This window comes from Gordionus sp. m RMFG-2023, chromosome 3 (assembly GCF_954871325.1).
Source record: "Gordionus sp. m RMFG-2023 chromosome 3, tfGorSpeb1-WG-v2, whole genome shotgun sequence".
NCBI classification, from domain to species: Eukaryota; Metazoa; Nematomorpha; class Gordioida; order Chordodea; family Parachordodidae; genus Gordionus; species Gordionus sp. m RMFG-2023.
Genome location: NC_088777.1, coordinates 54,052,484 through 54,072,200, shown reverse-complemented (window position 1 = coordinate 54,072,200; position 19,717 = coordinate 54,052,484). Strand labels below are relative to the sequence as shown.

At 32.8% G+C, this 19,717-nt stretch overlaps 2 protein-coding genes across 2 annotated transcripts; one reads left to right on the top strand and one right to left on the bottom strand.

The window, feature by feature from the left end:
• Positions 1-334: 334 nt before the first annotated feature.
• On the bottom strand, positions 335-12,202 carry LOC135927117 (uncharacterized). Its single transcript, XM_065463055.1, has 10 exons — positions 12,122-12,202; positions 8,339-11,346; positions 7,835-7,965; positions 6,946-7,591; positions 5,610-6,269; positions 3,110-3,190; positions 2,174-2,308; positions 1,278-1,373; positions 417-479; positions 335-350 (listed from the first exon to the last, which is right to left on the bottom strand). Exons 1-10 carry the CDS (start codon positions 12,200-12,202, stop codon positions 335-337), a joined length of 4,917 nt encoding a protein of 1,638 aa, XP_065319127.1.
• A 3,618-nt stretch (positions 12,203-15,820) lies between these two features.
• LOC135927116 (plasma membrane calcium-transporting ATPase 2-like) lies at positions 15,821-19,342 on the top strand. Its single transcript, XM_065463054.1, has one exon. It carries the CDS (start codon positions 15,857-15,859, stop codon positions 19,340-19,342), a length of 3,486 nt encoding a protein of 1,161 aa, XP_065319126.1. The 5' UTR covers positions 15,821-15,856.
• Positions 19,343-19,717: the final 375 nt, after the last annotated feature.

Sequence of the window (19,717 nt, the reverse complement as noted above, 5' to 3'; positions counted from 1 at the left end):
ATTAGAAAATAATTTTAATTAAAATAAATATTTTTTTTTTAAAAAAAAAAATCTAATATCAAATAAACATTAAAATATTTATCTAAAATTTGTGATGTGAGGTATGACAATGATCTTTTTCAATATATAAATAACTTTATAATAAATGCATTGATTATAATAAAATATTTATATGTGTGTATATATATAGCACTTTAGTATTTAGCCGACCAACACTAGGATTTATGTCAAATTGTATCGTACGTAAAAATAGTTTTGGTAGCACTATTTCACATTCATCGTCGATTTATAAATTTTGGAAAACCTATATTTCTTGGTGAGTGTCATTTATCTTTCATTTTCTGTAATCTCTGTAAATAATTATCGTAATAAATAATAATTTTAGTTTTTTGAAAGAAAAGTTATAAAAAAAATACCTGGTAATGATTTGGGGTTCTTTGGGCAAAGGTCGGTTTTTCATATTCATTTGCTTATGTAGCCTTTTAGGAAAGAGAAATTATATCCATTTTATTATAAAATTTTTCCTCCCAAAATATCTTACATTTTTCCACTTTCGCTTATAAATTTCAAGCATCTTTTATAACCATAAATATTGTCAAGAAAAAATTGCTCATAATTTTATACAAATTTAAAGGTAAAATAAGAGTTTGATTAAACCGCAAATGCCTAAACTGCCAAAGTTTATTGTATATGCTTATGTAAATTTTTTTAATATACACTATATCATTTGAAATGTGATTCATCATTAGATATATTCAATAATAAAGGAGCATACATTAATAGTTAGATTTCCTTTTATCTCGTAGTAAAACATTTTAAATTTTAATAATATTAAATCCGCAAGTTGACGTATGAATCTTACTTCAATTAATAGAGTAGATTAGCATTTGCAAAAGTGTTGACTAGTTTTGAGCCGATTTTAAAAACGGCTAACTCAGTATTTTAGCCAGAAAGTTATTGTCAAAGTCTCAAGATTTCTCTAATAGTTGTCACCTTTGTTCCTCCTACAAACTAAATCTTCAGGCTTGCGCAATGTTATTCTAGATGAAATATTGAGTTAGCCGTTTTTAAAAATCGGCTCAAAACGAGCCGTTTAACAACACTAATTTGCAGTTTACCCAGGCATTTGTAGTTTAGTCAAAGCGGTAAAATAACACATTGATGTTATAATAATACATATATTTTTTTTTCTATTATAGGGATCTCATTAATTTTTTTTGGCAATTTATCGGTGACTTAAAATTAAATATATATTAATTCGTGAATTGGGGAGTTACATTGATTTTTCCAACCATGACATCCGTTTCCAAAAATTTCCGCCTTGTTGATATCCATGATCGATGGTCTTGGTCGGATTAACTATGAGTTTTAAACTGTATTTATAAAAAAATTTTTATAAAATTGTTGATCGTTTAAAATTTTGGGTAAGGCGATAGTTTTAATAGTTTTTCCGGACATGCGCAGTAAGGTTTTGCATTTTAAATTAAAATTTATTTTTGAAATTTATAGGGTGGACATTTATGCACGTATTGGAATCCATTTCCGGCAAAATATTTAAAATAACGCGCTCAATTAATGATTCAAAAATGCAAAAAAATAATTTAGGTATATTTTTTTAAATTATTTTTTTTGCATATTAAATCATTAATTGAGGCGCGTTATTTTAAATTTAAAAATCTGATTTTTCAGGAAATGCATTCCAATAGGTGCATTTTAATTTAAAATGCAAAACCTACTGCGCATGTCGGGAAAAACCTATTAAACTATCGCCTTTACCAAATTTTGTAAAGGCATTTGAAATTCGAAATAAATTGTATTCTTTATAGGAAACCGAAGTGAAAAAAAAAATTAAAAGAATTTTTAAATTTTGTTTTTAGTTCTGAGTAGAACATACACCCTTTTTAAAAAATGATAGATTCTAACATAAGATGATGGCACCTTTAAAACACGCTTAAAGGTTAAAAATTGTATTCTATTCAGCTATCTATTAGCATTCTAATGAGATAGCGTGAGTTAGGAAGCAAAATTAAGACTCTCTCAATTTTAAATAGTTTCATATCAATTTATTTTAGCACTATATAATGAAAATTAAACATAAGAGAGTATAATCCATATAATAGACAAAGAGTATACCGAAAAAATTAGTAGATTCTTTAAAAAATAAATTAATTACTTTTCCTGACTTTGAAATTTTTTGATTTTATTGTTGAAATCTCTATTCACTGGTGCCCGATTAGCATTCCGAATCTCAGCTACATTCCAATTGGACTGAGAAGATTTCCGATTCCATTTATCGGCAGAAGGTGGACTAGAGATAATAAAATTTTTAAAATATATATATAAATGATTATCATTCAAATGTCGCGACAGATTTTGAAAAATATTTAAAAAAAATGAGGTCATTCCATGTCAAAATCAAACACCTATCAATTTCGATAAGACATGTCATATATACTCTAGTTAGATCAATAAACGAAAATTAGTACAGTTCGTTAACAAAAGGATTACTCGAGATAATGGGGATTATAAATGTAAAAATATGAGTTTTTTCCTACCTTTTCCAATGCTAAATTGAATCTAATATTAAATTATTAAAACAAAGCTCAATAATTGTGAAGGGAAAAAAAAATGAAAAATTTAAAATGAGTAATATTTTTTCCCTTAACGCTCCTTAACTATTTTACTAATTTATTTGTTGGATGTTTCAGAGCGGCTGTTTAATTTTCCTCGAAAATAATTATAAATTATATATTTAGAAATGTAGATTACATGGCGTTATTTATGAACGTTTTAAATGCAATGCAAAAAAACTTTCAAGAATTTATTTTAAAATTTAAATATTTATCTAGGAACCACCCTCAAAACAGGGCTAAAAATAAAAATCCTCTATTAAAAAAATGAAATATCGGTTCTAACAAAAGTACGAACCTTATTTTATACACTGTTTCTAGAAGATTTATTTAGCGTTCTTTTTAATAATATTAGTTTGGAACAAGAATAGGATCTTAAAAAAACAGAAATTCATTTTGGGAAAGAGGTAGAACACTTATTTGTGCTTGGGTTTCCATAACTTTTATTAGATTACAAAAAATATGAAGAAACTAATTACCGAAAATTAGCTTGAGAGTGGCACATTTGATTGGAAGCTGATGGAACATACTCCAATACACTTTCCCCTCCATCGATATACCTACAAAAAATATCATTATTTAAAATCAAGATGATAATGATTTTATTGCTTTTAATATGTGCGCCATCATGGACAAGAGAAACATTTCGCGAGAATCATTAATATATTAATCGATCAAAAAAAAATATATATAACAGGTATAGAATAAAATTAGAATCGTGGAATCAACCTCTTTTCTCTTTGTCGAGAAAACGGAGCTGAAAAATAAAATCAATTTATCTCTTGATTCGCTCGAATAAGCTTGTTGAAAAAATAGGATAAATTGCGGCCTATGAACTTGAAGTCAGAGACCTGCAGGCCCGGTCCTACCCAACCCGGCCTGACGGGCCGTATTTTAATTTTTTTAAATATACCCAAGCCAGGCAGGGTCGTGCGAATTGTATCTCTGTAGGTCTCTGCTCGAAGTTTTAAAAAGGAGTTACATTTTGTATATATTACTAATTTATTTATAAAAACTAGGAGTCTTTCCATTATCAATTTTATTTTAAAAAAAGGATTATTCCACAGTATCTAAAGTATATATAAACAAATAAATTTTGGCGATGTTATTTGTAATGCGGGATGATTATCGAAGTCTTATATTAGAAAAGAGTTATAATATTCTATGTATGCGTATTAATCGTAAGTTTTATAAATAATGTTAGAATAAAAACCTTGTTCGAATAATTAATCAACATAAATTATGATTTCTTGTGCTAGTTTTATGTAATATAATGATATTTAAACAGAATACAACTTATTTGAATTGGAATCAACTTTGCAATTACAAATTCAGGAAAACTTTATATATTTATTTTAAAAAAAATTTACAATGGGGTGGGGAAGGGGGGAAGGAAGAGCCCAACTGGCTACGCGCATGTTCCTTTGTTTAATCTTATAACGTAATTTATATTCGAAGGTCCCTTTTTAAAACATTTTGCAAGGTCATTCGAATTCAATATCATATATATAGAGTTGTTGTGATGATTTAATGAAACATATTGACGATTAAATTAAAACTCATCCATATAAAATTGTTTTCTTTGCAAAAATATATTAAAATAACAAAAGAATTTTCCATAATGCTTTTTGTCTATATTTTAATTATTTTTGCGAAGAAAATAACTTTATATATGGATGGGTTTTAATTTTGTTCGCCAATATGTTTCATTAAATCATCACAACACTGTATATCTTTCATTTAAATAAGATACGGACTATTTTAACTTTTATAGATATGATAAATTTAATATTCCCTCATCAACTTCATCGTAAATTAAGAGATTTTATCTTTGACGAGTTTTAATGACCTCAACATCATTATTATTATCGTATAAGTAGTTCATTTAAAATATTATAATTCTCGTGGGTTTATTATTATCATTATTTGTTTCAGTTGCTTACCGTTAATAGATAATTATTTTATTTTGATGTCGATTACATTGATATCAATAAAATCAATTGACATTTAATGATATGTAAATTATATTTTCCACTCCTTGCTAGAATGGGAATTTTTTCTAAAGAAATAGCAACAGTGTCTATTGAAGAAAAACCACAATTCTTTAAATTAGTGTTGTTAAACGGCTCGTTTTGAACCGATTTTTAAATACGGCTAACTCAACATTTCATCTAGAATAATATTACGCAAGCCAGAAGATTTTGTTTGTAGAAGGAACAAAGGTTTGGACATCTACTGGCGAAATCTCAAGGCTTAGGCAAATATTTTTCTGGCTAAAATACTGAGTTGGAATCAACACTACTTTTAATCATATGTTGAGTTTAATTTTATATCACACCCTCATCAATTTATTGAGGTCTAATTTAAAAGGTCTTATGCTTAATGCTTGGTTCGAAAAATTGGGCTTTAATATTTAAACCATTTGCCAGAAGATTAACAAAAGATCATATTAAAATCTGTTATTTTATTTACCTTAATCAATCGCTATTCCCAAAAAAATGTTTCTGAAATTTTATCCAACAAATTATTAAAATCTAAGCTTTAAAATGTCCTATTTATTCTGCCAATGCTAATGGACATGTCATTTTTAATAATAAAAATTATCACGCTACATCTATATTACAGAAGTGTATAAATTATTTAGCAAATCAAGATATAGGTAATAAACCTAATTAATCATAGGACGTCTCCAAAAAGTTTATATTAAAAAAAAATTTTTTTTTAAAGTGTAATAAATCATTTCAGGAACATCTCTGCTCGGCTCCACAAGGGATAAATAGGATAAACCAGCTCGAGATTAAACAATTCAATTAGATCTGTATTCTGGCTAGGAATCAAACTTGAGACCGATTGGAGTCAAACAAATTCTAAAACTATAACCCTTTCATGCACAGAGATTTAGAAGCAATAGAGAAAATGGAGAAATTTCTTATTTTTAGAATCAATTTTTTGTAAAATAAATTATGTAAAAAAAAAAACCTTTCATTGGGAACTTGGTTCAATCTAAGTTGGGAATATGGCGTATCCATTTGATTGACATATTTATCCGGATAGGATGAGTGGTATCCTTCGTTTCCTTCTCCTATATAAGAGTTTCCTTGGGGAACTATTTGTTGATGTTGGTGGCGAAAATTGTTATTATGCGTCGAAAGATCGGAATGCTTTTGCGATAGCAATCGGGCTGATTCTAGATGTAGAGGGGAAGTAAGGGGGAAATGTCGATCGCTATTAACGTTGTAATTAATGTTATTATTATAACCACAATGGGGATAATATGGGCGGGATAATCCGACTTTCCCCGATTGTTGCTCGGATGAGTGTCTATCACTCACATTATGTCGTGGTTGAACGTAAGGAAAATTCGATGTTCCTACGTTGTGTCTATCAGAATAGCAGCCTCCCGTTTGATTGTAGGAAGGGTAATAATTATGAAGGTAGGGGGGTTGATTGTACTGGGGGTGTATTAAGATAGATGGTGGGGGTCTCCCAGAGTATTCATGATTGACAAAATACCTATCTTGGTATCTGGGAATTTGATTTTCGTTCCTACACATGTAATGTCCAATGTCTTCCCTTTCAGGTTGAGAGTTGATAGAAATGCCACCAGCCGGGTATTGATATCTGAAAGTATTTTGGAAACTGAAATAAAGGGTTTGTGATAAATAAGTAAGTTGTAATTTGTAAAAGTGGGATTGGTTGTAAGAACACTCTATGACTATCCTTTTTTTTGCGATATTAATGAACAAAATGTTAGCATAAAATATTATGGCGATATTTTTATTTATTTATCTCTCATTTCGTCATACCCAGCTACTAGAGGTCTGCAAATGACAAAATTTTAAAGTCAGGCCGGGTTAGATCTTAGTTTTTATCCGGCTCGACCTGCCCAAATATGCACCTAGCCCGGTTTCAATTTTTTGTTAAGGTTGCTCGCTCCACAAGGTTATTTAAAATCGGGAAAGATATCCTATGGAAAAATAACCTGTAATAAATGAGGATTTAGATTTTAGGATTTTCTTATAGCAATAAACACAAAATGTAGGGAAAAAGGGAAATTGTATTTTAAATGGATCATAATAAATAGCCATTTAATAAGTAAAATTGTAAGCAAAATAAAACATATTTAACAAAAATCGGGTTTATTCTCTGTTAAGCGGGTCGGGTCTCTCTACTATCCGGTCCGGTCCGGTTCGGGTCGAATAAATTTTAATATAAGCCGGGCCGGGTAACGGGCATTGCAGATCTCTCCTAGCTACCTACCTTCTTCTTTATCAAAGTGTGTGTGTAATAGAATCATAAACGATGCTCGATTTACCCTCGGTCATTGTTCTCCCTCTCATAACTACCCAGCTTGCCTTCTAGAATATATTCTTCTTGAAAGGGACCTCTGTATCTTGAATTGTGTTTGTTGTGAAAATGCGTGCCATCTGCCCGTTCTCCATTTATCATGTGCCTATAAGGAGAGAACTCATTGGTTTCACGATTCATAATCGGGATCCCAGTAAAATCATTATTACTCGTAACCGCCATTTCGAATTTGTTGACGAGCTCTTTCGTGTAATGGCGATCTTTAGGAATATTCTGTAGGAGGTTCTGTGAGGAAATATGGGAAGGGGGTGAAAAAAATACCTCTTGCTGTGCAGATCTGTTCGAAACCTCGTTCACCGATTTACCGAGGCGTGGTCCGGCGATTTGTCTCTTACCGCAAGAAATATTGTTATCTTGATGACACATTTCTATGGTATCGAAATGGGTAGGCGGATACTTGTCGAGATAGCTACAATTTTCTAAGTTACCTTGGAGATGAGTTGGAGATTGGCCAGAGGCGATCAGGATATCCTTGTTAAAATCTCTGGCTTTTTTGGCAACTTCTTTATCACGATAATTGATTTTAGATTTTTCAGATTTGTCATCTTTTCGTTCTTCCGGTAAATTTTGAAGCCGGTAGGGTAAGTTTTGATCTACCAAACATATTTATTTTTTTTATACTAGTATAATATTAGATACGTAAATAAAAAAATGATGGATAAGGATAGAGAATATATTCAAGTGTCACTCACAAAAAAAAATGTAATTAAAATACGAGATATACAAGGATTACCGAGGAAAGCAGATTCAATGAATATTATTTAGGGTATCAATTATAAAGGATATCTTCATTGGTCAAAAATCAAATTTTTTATATAATATATTTGAGTCATTACTGTTGGGTTTATATTTTTGCCTAGGCTCGCTGCATTCGTGAGAATGGGACCTCCAATTTTCTTGAATGAGAACTTTATCTAATTGCCTATATTTTTGAATATCGGCTTCCATATCGTTACATAGTTGAACACTACGGTCATTCATTTAAATTTAAATAAATTCAAATTTTTATAACTTAAATAAAACATGTATCAAAATTTTCTATCACCCAATTTAAAAAAAAAAAAATCTTAAGAAATTTGTGGACAGTACGTTAAAACGATAATAAGTGAAAGACATCCAGAAAATTATTTTATACAAGTGGTCTAGTCTACCAAACCGGGAATATTTCAAATAATATCCATTAGGCTATGATTGTTATTTTTACCGTTTTGAAAACAATGGCCATGCCCGGAAGTCCCTTTGGAAAATAAACTTATTTATTTAAAAAATTAATTTATTTCCGTAATATTCTACAAACTTTTCTATAAAAATGCCCAATAATTTTTTTTTAAAGAATGAACCTATTCTCGATGGACGATTTGGAAGTAGCATCTATCACGGCGGAATCCGCTTTAGCGAAGTTACCATAACCTTTACGTATTTTGTTTTCAATCGACGCCGATTTTGGTTTTTCACAGTTGTTCCAACGATTAACGCAATCGGCCTCAAAAACGATAGGTTTTCTCCGCAATACGTCATTCGCGTCGGCGGAGTCTAACCTTTCAAAGTTATCCGTCATCATTTCTAGTCGCTTTTTCTCCTCCCCTTCCTGGTTAATGATCCCTTGCTTTTTAAGGTTTTGGTGGTGATGCTGACGAATGGGTTTTTTAGCCCGTGTGTGATGCCTGTGATGATGAAATATGGCACCGCCATTAACTCGTCCGCGTTTGTGGTGAGGGAGCGCGATCTCCAGCTTCTTCATCCGCTCTATGTCCTCGTAGATATCGGAGTCGTAGAGGTAACTGAACTGGTTGCTGATAAACTTGGAGGTTAGAGAACTGGCCGTGCTCTTTATATCACTGTCGGATCCTTGGCCAGATAAATAATTCGCATCATCCCCGTGCTCTCCCATTCCTTTTTGGCCCTGACCTCCTTGGTTTTCGGTAGATAATTTAGAATAATCTTTCCTGCCTGTATCCCTATCATCGTAGTAATTGATAGCTCTCTCTTCCGGTTTTAAGTTGGTGGTGTTAAACATTTTCCGCTTGTAATCTGGACTTGAGTAGGTGTTCTCCTCTTTTTTCAAGATCCAATTGCCGCTTTTGACAAAATATATGTTGTCGCAAGATTTTGATTGGTGAGCAGTGAGTTTGTGACGGTTGTTTAAGGGGTAAGGATTGATAGCGCGATCGTTGACGTATTTGTTTTTCGCGTCGTACTCATAATTTTTATCGCACTTTGATGGCTGACATCCTTGACTCTTACCAACACTTCGGCGGACATCTTTCTGCACCTTGTGTTCCATGGTAAATTGTTGAAAACTTTTATCATGTTCCCCGCATCTAACCTCACCAATGGAATCAAATAAATTTTCCTTCTTATTCCTTTGAACGGCTATCATCGTCTCGCGTTTGTTTTTGGATGCGGTAGTATCCGAAGATTGCTTTGAGTTGATGGAAGATGACGTTATCATCGTTCTCCTGTCGTTAAAAACAGACCTTTGATACACCGAGAATAATGTCTGGGCCCGAGTTCTCATATGATTGGCGTCTTCTGAATGACTGCTATAACCCGTGTCTTCGTTGGGACGATTTTGGTCATGCTCTTCTCGGTAATAATCCCTTGTGTGCTGAGAATCCAGTATTTTGGGCCGAAATCTATGGTCAAATTTTGGAGGATTTTTTTTAGCGATGATTCCTTTGTCCACGCATATCGAATCCACATCGTGACGTATTTCGTTCAAATGACTCGAGGATTTGTAACAATGAGTAATGCGATTGGGATATATTTCTGAGGCCTTCAGTTTCGGAATATGGTCGCTAGCTAGCACGCCGGATTTATTATCCCCATGAGGTTTGCGTTCTATTGAAGAACTCTGGGAATTGGATTCATCTTTAGCATTGGTAGATTTCGAACTCCGACCACTATCGTTCGAAGAAGAATGTATGGCTGAACATACTTCGCCTGCTTCAGCTTGACACAGTAAATTATTATCGATAAGCGAGACTTCATCTTGATGGCTAACGATCTTATTGATATCTATGCTGGACTTGTAACGAGACACATCGTTAACAATTATTTTGTTGACATCTTGGCTGGACAAAGATTTGGTTTTCAGCTTATTATTCCATTTGGATTTGTCCCTTAGTTGCCATTTTTTGGGTTTAATATTAATAGCATCTCCGCCTCCTTTGTTATCTTGTTGTTGGTCATCTTTGCCCTTCGATTTGGCCGAGTTTATGAGACGATGAAACGAGAATTTGGTTTCCAGTTTTTTGTTTAACTTATTTTCCTCGAGATCATCGATGTCATGGTTGATTTTTTTCGCGCCATCAATTTTGGTATAATCTACCATATCAACTTTATCCCTCTTTCCCGGCTTATTATCACTATGAGTGTTATTGTCTTTGTGATACGTTGGCATAAAACGTGTGAACATCTTCCATTGGGATTCCTTTGGAGCCTGGTACCGTTTATTGTCCGGCGATGGATTACAAATTGCGTTAACATTATTCGTTATTATTTCCATTTCATTGTTTATACTTGAACATTGATTTTCGTTGAACAGAGGTGAGTGTATCCTAGTGTAGGACCCTATCCTGACGTTAGGGTTGGAAAATACGTTTTGATCCTCATTCTTGGAATAGACGAAGGACTTGCTTAAGCTTATTAAGCTGAGATTCCCATCCGTATCTGTAGAAGTCCTGAAGCCAGGTTGAGATGAATCGGGACAGTTATTTACGAAGTCGTTTTTGTATTTCGTTTTTCGAAGAGCTTCAAAGTAGCGTGAACTTCCGGTAGATTGAATGGATTCTTCTTGATTAACCACGTTCTTGTTGGCGTTCATTTTGACGAGATTGCTAAAGGAATGGATGGGGGTATCTTCCGTGAGAACCTGCATACGTTCCCCTTTAAATTTGTGCGAGGAAATAATTTTCTCTTCTTTGCCAATTCTCGAGTCAAAATTTTTTGTATCATTTAACCTTTTTTGATCCTTGATTTTTTTAAACAAGAAACCACCAATGTCCTTGTTTTTGCCAGTCTTAACTGCCGATTTAGGGTATAAAACAGGTGATTCACGATGCAACATGCCCCGTTCGTTTCTAGAACCTTCGCTGCTTAAACTGTCGGGTATGTTCATACGTAATATCGGGTCGTACGATGAATCATCATGGAAATCTCTAGGTGTGCCATATCCGTTTAACGAATAATATTTGGGATTTTTTTTGACGCAACCGCTCGTTGATTTTTGATTAAGAGGGCTATCGAGGGAAGGCGAAAAATTTCCTAAATGTTCATGACGCTTGCCGATTATATTGTTGTTGTGATCCCTTATTTCATGTCTGACCGGCGAACGTATAGGTAGTACCTAGTTTTTTTGGACAAAAGTATGTTAAATTAATTTTAAGTAATTTAAAATGAAAAATTATAAAAGATTCACAATATATTTCAATAAATATTAATAAAAGTTAATTTTTATTTTAAATATATACGTCGTTATATAATATTTTACGGTATAAAAACAATTACAAGCCTTGGCCCTATTTTTTCATACGAAAAAATATGAAGAAAAATTGATATTTTCTTCGTGATAAAAATTAATCAAGATTACGGTAACCATTTCATTTCATTCCGTTAATATAAATATAAATATATATATAAAAAAAAATTAATTAATCAAAAATATCAATAAATGTGTAATAGAGAGATAGTGTATAAGTTTTAACTAAAAAAAAACCGAATCATTTATTAATTCACTTCGAATACATACATTCCTAGCGAATTAAAAAAAAGGGGGAGGGAGCAGTTTTGATTGATATATATTTATTTTTTTTGGTTTTATAGTGTTCCCTTTATTGAACACTGAGCATAATGTATTCTCCCCATTTTTTTTATACGATATAATATCTATTTTTCAAAAAAAACTTGTATAAAATAATAAGTTTTAACAATCGATATACGATTATTTAATTTTATCCAAGCGTTCCCGCTTGGGTCTGACAATTTGTACAAAAAATTTTTTCGGTCAGTTTCAAACCTTGAATAAATTATGGGCGTTCCTTCATAAAAATCGTAATGGGCTAGGAAACCACCTGTACGAAATATTATTTAGGTGCCAAAAACTTCACTAGCTTAAGATTTACTATTTCCAGTTTGACATTTTTTAAGGTGTATAATAGCGAAAAGTCAGAGGACAGGAGACGTGTCCCATCAAGACGGGACATTGGATCTTTTCTATAAGTGGCATATCATCAGAATTATTTTTCTGATATGAATGAAATCCGGAATCAGAGAAATCATTTATTTTAATAAGCAGAATGGAGTAATTATTTCCCTTTTTTCTAATTTTTTTTAAAATTAAAAAATAAATTTATTTTTTAATTTTAAAAAATTATATAATTTATTCAATATAAATCAAATTCAAAACAAAATAATATTTATATATTTATTATACTCAGATAATAAGGTATATACCTTAAGGAGTTTTTTTTCATGGAAAATCAAATCCTTTTCTTCCCTTTCCTTCCCTTCCTGCTTTCTTTCTTTTCTCTTCTCTCTCTCCCTTTTTATTCATTTTTTAAAATTAATCAATAATTTTATTTTTTAAAAAAATAAATCTTTTAATAAACTATTTATAAAATATTAAAAATTGTGTTAATAATTTTTATACCTTGTTTTAAAAGGTTAAGAAATAATGTTTCTTTTGATCAATTTTAACAAAGGAAAAAAAATAATATCTTTTAGAAAAATTAACTATTTCCTTGTAAGAAAACATTTTTAAACCTAAATTATAATTAACCTTTGCCTTTAAAATCATAAAATGACCTTTTTTTTATAAAATTACCTACCAAAACCTTCTTATTCGACTGTTCAAAACTTGAATCTCGCACACTTCTCAAACCTTAGATTGAAATAGATTGATAAGCTTATTTCCTGCGCAAAAATAAAAACATGTGCAATATAGCGTTGTTAAACTGGTAACTCGATATTTCATCCAGAATAATATTAGGCAAGTCTGAAGATTTTACTCATTGAAGGAACAAAGGTCTAGGCATATATTCTAGAAATTTCGAGGCTTAGCGCAATATTTTTCTGGCTAAAATATTGAGTTAGCCGTTTAAAAAAAAATCGACTCAAACATTTTTATGAGAAATTTTTGAAAAAAAATGTGTGCGGAAATGGCATTGATTTCAGCTGATTTCGATGTATGTTTTAACAAAATAAATTTCTGAGTTTAAGTACGCAACACTAAAAAAACCGGAAATGGGTTTAAAAATTAAAAAAATTTTTTTTAATCTTGGCATGGGCTACTTTTCACATAAAAATTATTAAAATATATTTATAATTTTATAATTGATTCTTAAAATCATATTCTTATTATTTTATTTTATTTTATTTACTTTTAAAATTTAAATTTTTATTTAAAAATATTCGACAAGGAAATTTCCCTGGAAAAATGATGATAATATGGATATTCCTTTTCCTAAATAAAATTAACACGGGATATAAATTTCTTTGTAGAATGTGCCAGAATGTTTTATCATTAAACAAAGACTAGTAATTTCAACTTGAGAAAAACATTTAAAGATAATATGTCAAACATTTAATATCAATGTGTAGCCCATTTCAATTCTTAATTTGTAAAATAAAGTTTGATTTAAAGCTGTATCTATAATAGTTTATGAGCTAGATGAGTTTACGTGAAAGTTGATTCAACTGGCCATAGACATTATTTAAGAATTGTTGTATTATAAATTAAAAATTACAATAAATAATTAATATTGACATCTCATTTTATCATCAGACTCATCTATTTAATGCTAATATTTTTTTTAAAATTATTATCTTTATTATCCGGATGAACATGGCTGCTATAGTTCGCCCTAGCTTTCAAGTTGAATTGGTCATATACTAATTTGACTCAATCCAAAGGGCAACTTGATAGACTAATGTTAACGTTAAATAATACTATACCAAACTAGGGTACCTTAGCCAGATCAAAAAGGCCACTTACTACAGAAGATTTCTTTGAAATAAATAATAAAACTATTGTAGATGATTTTTTCTTATAAACAAAATATGTAAATTCAATTTAATACTGCACTGCTCTCGAGTGCTAGTATTCAACAATTACGGCTAAGCTGATATTTTAGTATCTCGCTCTAGAATCGGGGATGACAGTAAAGAAATATTATTGAAAAGCAATAAAAAATTAAATAAATTATATATATTTGAAATTGTAGTTTCTTGAAAAATGATTTATAATGATATATTAATTGCACAAAATTATGAAATACAATTTGGTGTTATTCTTCTTGAATTTTTGACTTACGAGAAAGGTCGGAATAAAAGTCAAGATAAATAAAGTTAGGATTAAGATAATAGTCAGTCATATTTTTTATATGTGGTGATAGAGATAGGTGAAAAATATTTCAAAAAGAATTCTAAAAGTATTGTAAAAAAAAGATATTTTTTTTTGTCTTAGCCAATAGCACGATACTTTTAAAAGTAGCTTTTAAAAACACTGCTCCATAATTAGTGGTTGCTAAACGGAAACCTGAATATTTTGCTCGTAGATGGCAAAAAGGTTTGGAATTCTATCAGCGCAATCTCAAGGCTTAGGCAATATTTTTCTGGCTAAAATATGGAGTTTGCCGTTTTTAATCGTCTCAAATCGTGCCGTTAATACTACCCATAAATCATGATAATATAAGAACGGTTAATTATGTATTATTTACATTTCTTTTAAAATAATAGTAAATACAAGAATTTATTCATATTTTTGAATTCAAAGATTTAAAAATACTGAATGATAATAATGCATAATATATATTTAAAATGGGGAACTTATATTAATCATTATTATTTGGCTAATAATTAGTTTAGTAAAAATTATTTTTTTTAAAAAAACAAAAAAAAAAATTCAAAGAAAAGCGTTAAAAATTTTACCCCAAGTTATTATTTGTTAAAAAAATAAGTTTTGTTATATTTTGTTGAGCGAATCAATATTTTAACCTTTGAAAATAAAAATAAATAAATTAAATTGAATTATATTTTAAGTAAAAAATTTTTGTTGGATGCATACTTACTGGAACAAAATCTTGGGATATGGGATCTAAATCAACGAGCTTGTTATTGGAATTCGGAAAATAATCCCTTAAAGCGTAATTTAGTTCCCGATTTATAGCCTTAATTTCATCCTATTCTTTTACAATCAAGTTATAATAATAAACATTTTAAAAATTTTTTATTTACAAAGGCACTTTTCCACAAAAATTAGTTAGTTTATTGAAGGCCTGAGCCAGCCCTTTAATATAAAATTTATAAATATTATAGAGGTAGGCGCGGCCCGAACTAGCCCCACAAACCTCTAACGGGTTTTTTGGCCCCAACCCGGAAATTTTTTTTATGAAGAATGGAAAACGACACAATGTTGTTGAAATTATGACCTGTAAAAGCATTTTAAAAAATTAGGCACGGGTCTGGCCATAGAAATATTTTGAACAATTTGTACTTGCAAAATCTTTTTTCCGCCCCCCCCAACCTCCGACCTCTAGCAGACATGGTCAAACAACTGAGGTTTTTTTTTAAACAACTAAAATTTAGTAAGATTAAATAGTAAGGAGAAGGAGAAGGGAGAGGGGGTGCAAATCTAGTAAAGTGTTATATTTCCCTGAATTTGTAATAATTATTTTCAAAATATATATATCACAAAATAAAGTGGCTTAATATAATATTTTTAATTCTTATATATTTAAAAAATGTTTTTTATATTTTTAGATTAAAAAAATTAAAAAAAGAAGGTTAAAAGGTTTTAAAGCAAAATGACAAATAGCGAGGGTGGCTTTGGGACAACTGTGGAACAATTACAGAAACTGATGGAATGCAGAGGTTCCGAAGGACTCCAAGCTTTAAAATCTCAATTCGGGGGAGTGGAGGGATTGTGTCAAAAGCTTCGGACCTCTTCAATTGAAGGTTTTTCCGATTCGAAGGAGGCCCTGGCCCTAAGACAAAAAACTTTTGGTCGCAACTTAATACCCACTAAAAAACCTAAAAGCTTCATAAGACTTGCCTGGGAAGCGCTTCAAAATGTTACCCTCGTGATTCTAATAGTCGCAGCCTTGATTTCATTGGGCCTTTCTTTCTACAGACCCCCTAAGGAATTGGCAGCTGATATACCTCACGATGAAGGAGAGAATACGTCGGGGTGGATAGAGGGGACTGCCATATTGGTGTCCGTAGCCGTGGTAGTTTTGGTGACGGCCTTTAACGATTGGAGCAAAGAGAAGCAATTCCGTGGCTTGCAAAAAAAAGTTGAGCACGAGCACAAGATAGCCGTGATTCGGGCGGGGAAACCTGACGAGGTGTTCATACAAGACGTGATGGTAGGAGACGTGTGCCAAGTCAAATATGGAGATCTACTTCCCGCAGATGGCATAATATTGCAATGCACTGATCTTAAAGTGGACGAAAGCTCTTTGACTGGAGAATCCGACTTGGTCGACAAAAGTCCTGAGATGGACCCCATGCTCTTATCAGGGACGCACGTGATGGAGGGTAAAGGAAAAATGGTAGTTACCGCCGTTGGACTCAATTCTCAAAATGGGATAATTTTTGCCCTATTGGGCGCAGCTCAAGGAAGATCCACTTCGGCCAAAGATATCGGGACAGATACTTCGATAGCACCGAATGATGTGCCAACAGATAAAATAAATAAAGTTAATGTGGTTACCGAGGTGAAAGAACAGTCGGTCCTACAGACTAAATTGACTAAATTAGCCATCCAAATCGGGTATGTTGGGTTCGCGATAGCCGTTTTGACAGTATTAATATTGATAATCAAGTTCTGCGTTAAAACATACGCCATAGAAAAGAGTCCCTGGCGCCCTTACCACGCCCAATATTTCGTAAAGTTTTTCATAATTGGTGTAACCGTTTTAGTTGTAGCAATTCCAGAAGGCCTGCCTTTGGCTGTAACGCTCAGTCTAGCCTATTCGGTGAGAAAAATGATGCAAGATAATAACCTAGTCCGGCATTTGGATGCCTGCGAAACTATGGGCAACGCTACGGCCATTTGTTCTGATAAAACTGGTACTCTGACTACCAATAGAATGACAACCGTTAAGGCTTACTTGGAAGGAATTCTTTACGACAAAATTCCGCGTTTCGAACAGATGAATCCTCTGTACGGCGATTTATTGATCGACGCCATTTGCATCAACAGCGGATATACTTCACAATTGGTGAAAGATGACAAGACAAATCTTCCTGTACAAGTAGGCAATAAGACAGAATGCGCTCTCTTGGGATTCGTAGCTGACACGGGTAAAAGTTATAAAGATGTAAGAGATCTTTGGCCAGAGAATAAATTGTACAAAGTTTACACTTTCAACTCGGCGAGGAAATCGATGTCTACCATTATCAAAATACCGACTAATAATGGTGATATCGACAAACCTACTTTTAGAATATTTACGAAAGGGGCCTCTGAGATAATTCTCACGAAATGCGAATACTTCTTCTCAACCAACGGGTCCGTAGAACCATTTGCAGAGAGAGATCTCAAAAATACGATTAACAATGTTATAGAACCTATGGCCGCGGAAGGATTGAGAACGATAGGCATCGCCTACAAGGATTATATACCTAGTGGGGCTATATCAAATGACAAGGAATCTTTGAAAAATTGGGAGGAATATAAGGAAGAGCCGAATTGGGATGACGATAAAAATATATTGAAGGGTTTTACGCTCCTAGCCGTTATGGGAATACAGGATCCAGTGAGAGAAGAAGTTCCGGAAGCCATAAAAAAATGTCAGAGAGCGGGCATAACGGTTAGAATGGTGACGGGCGATAATATAAATACGGCACGTTCTATAGCAACTAAATGCGGTATATTGACCCCGAACGATCAAAATTTCCTGATTTTGGAAGGCAAAGACTTTAACTCCAGAATACGTAACACTCAAGGAGAAGTCGAACAGGCATTAGTCGATGAGATATGGCCAAGACTGAGAGTTCTAGCTCGGTCTTCCCCTCAAGACAAATATGTGCTGGTTTCGGGTATGATCGATAGCAAGCTAAGCAAGAATCAAGAAGTGGTGGCAGTAACTGGAGACGGGACTAACGATGGGCCGGCTCTTAAAAAAGCAGATGTAGGGTTTGCCATGGGTATAACGGGCACCGATGTAGCAAAAGAGGCTTCGGATATTATACTCACTGACGACAACTTTAGCAGCATAGTGAAGGCAGTAATGTGGGGCCGGAACGTTTATGACAGTATATCCAAATTCTTGCAGTTCCAACTCACAGTGAACGTAGTAGCTGTTATCGTGGCCTTCGTTGGGGCTTGCGCCCTTTCCGATAGTCCCCTGAAGGCTGTTCAGATGTTATGGGTGAACCTGATCATGGACACTCTAGCCTCCTTGGCTTTGGCTACAGAGTTACCAACGCCAGAATTGCTGGAAAGAAAGCCATACGGAAGAAACAAAGCCCTCATCTCGAGCACCATCTTGACAAACGTGATTGGCCATGCGATCTACCAACTCATCGTTATTTTCACCCTTTTATTCTCGGGCGCCCGCTTATTCGGAATTGTAAATGGAGCGAGCGTGTCGATAAATTCACCCCCAACCCAACATTTCACCATAATCTTCAACGTCTTCGTCATCATGACGTTATTCAACGAGATAAACGCCCGAAAGATTCACGGTCAGCGCAACGTTTTCAAAGGAATCTTTCATCATCCGATATTTTACGGTATATGGATATTGACATTCATTTTGCAGGTTATAATCGTGCAATTTGGAGGTAGAGCGTTTTCCACGGCTCCCTTAAGCTCTCGACAATGGATATGCTGCTTATTGTTAGGAATGGGAGAATTACTCTGGGGTCAAATTGTTATTTCCATACCCGTGAAGAAGTTATTAGCGCATTGTAAATGCGGGCGCGGCAAGGAGATCATAAAGAAAATCGATGCCAAAACCACTCCCCGTGACTACATAGGAGGACGGTACAACAACGTCGAAAGGTTGACAGGAGGTCTTTATGAAAGGAAAGTAGGGCATATCCTTTGGATAAGAGGTCTAAATAGAATTCAAACCCAATTGCACATAAAACCAAAACGTAGCAGGTGGTCCAGTATCCGATACATATCGCCTAAATTAAGCTCGAAAACCTCACTCACGAAAATAACGAAAAACGGTAGTAACCTCGAAGGACCTTCGAAATGGCCGCACGTTAATGTTCCTCAAATCAATCCCGAAAAAAGTAGAGCCCCAGTTTCTACCCTCGATAACTCTTTTACTGCCAGATCCGACAATGACAATCATATTCATCATATCGAGACACAAACACGATTATGATTTATAAATTTCTCGCATTTAATATATTTAAACGCGCTTAAATCTGTCAAACTTTTATCTTCCGATTAATAAAATTTACGATTATTTTTTCTAAATTAAACGAAACTTAAATTCATTATTCAATTTTTTATTTTTAAAAAATACCTGTAGAGTGACAAATCAATGCTAGAACAGACGTATAATATAGTATATCTTCTTTTTATTTCCTAGTATAAGAAGAGGAATGCATCAAGTTATTAAAGAAACTTTTTATTTTTTTTTAATCTCTTCTTCAAAAATCCTCATTTCCTGATATTAAAACAAAGATTTTTTTATTCTTTTATTTCTCTCTTCCGTTTCACTGCTTTTAATGCATTATTATTTTTCTTCAAAAAA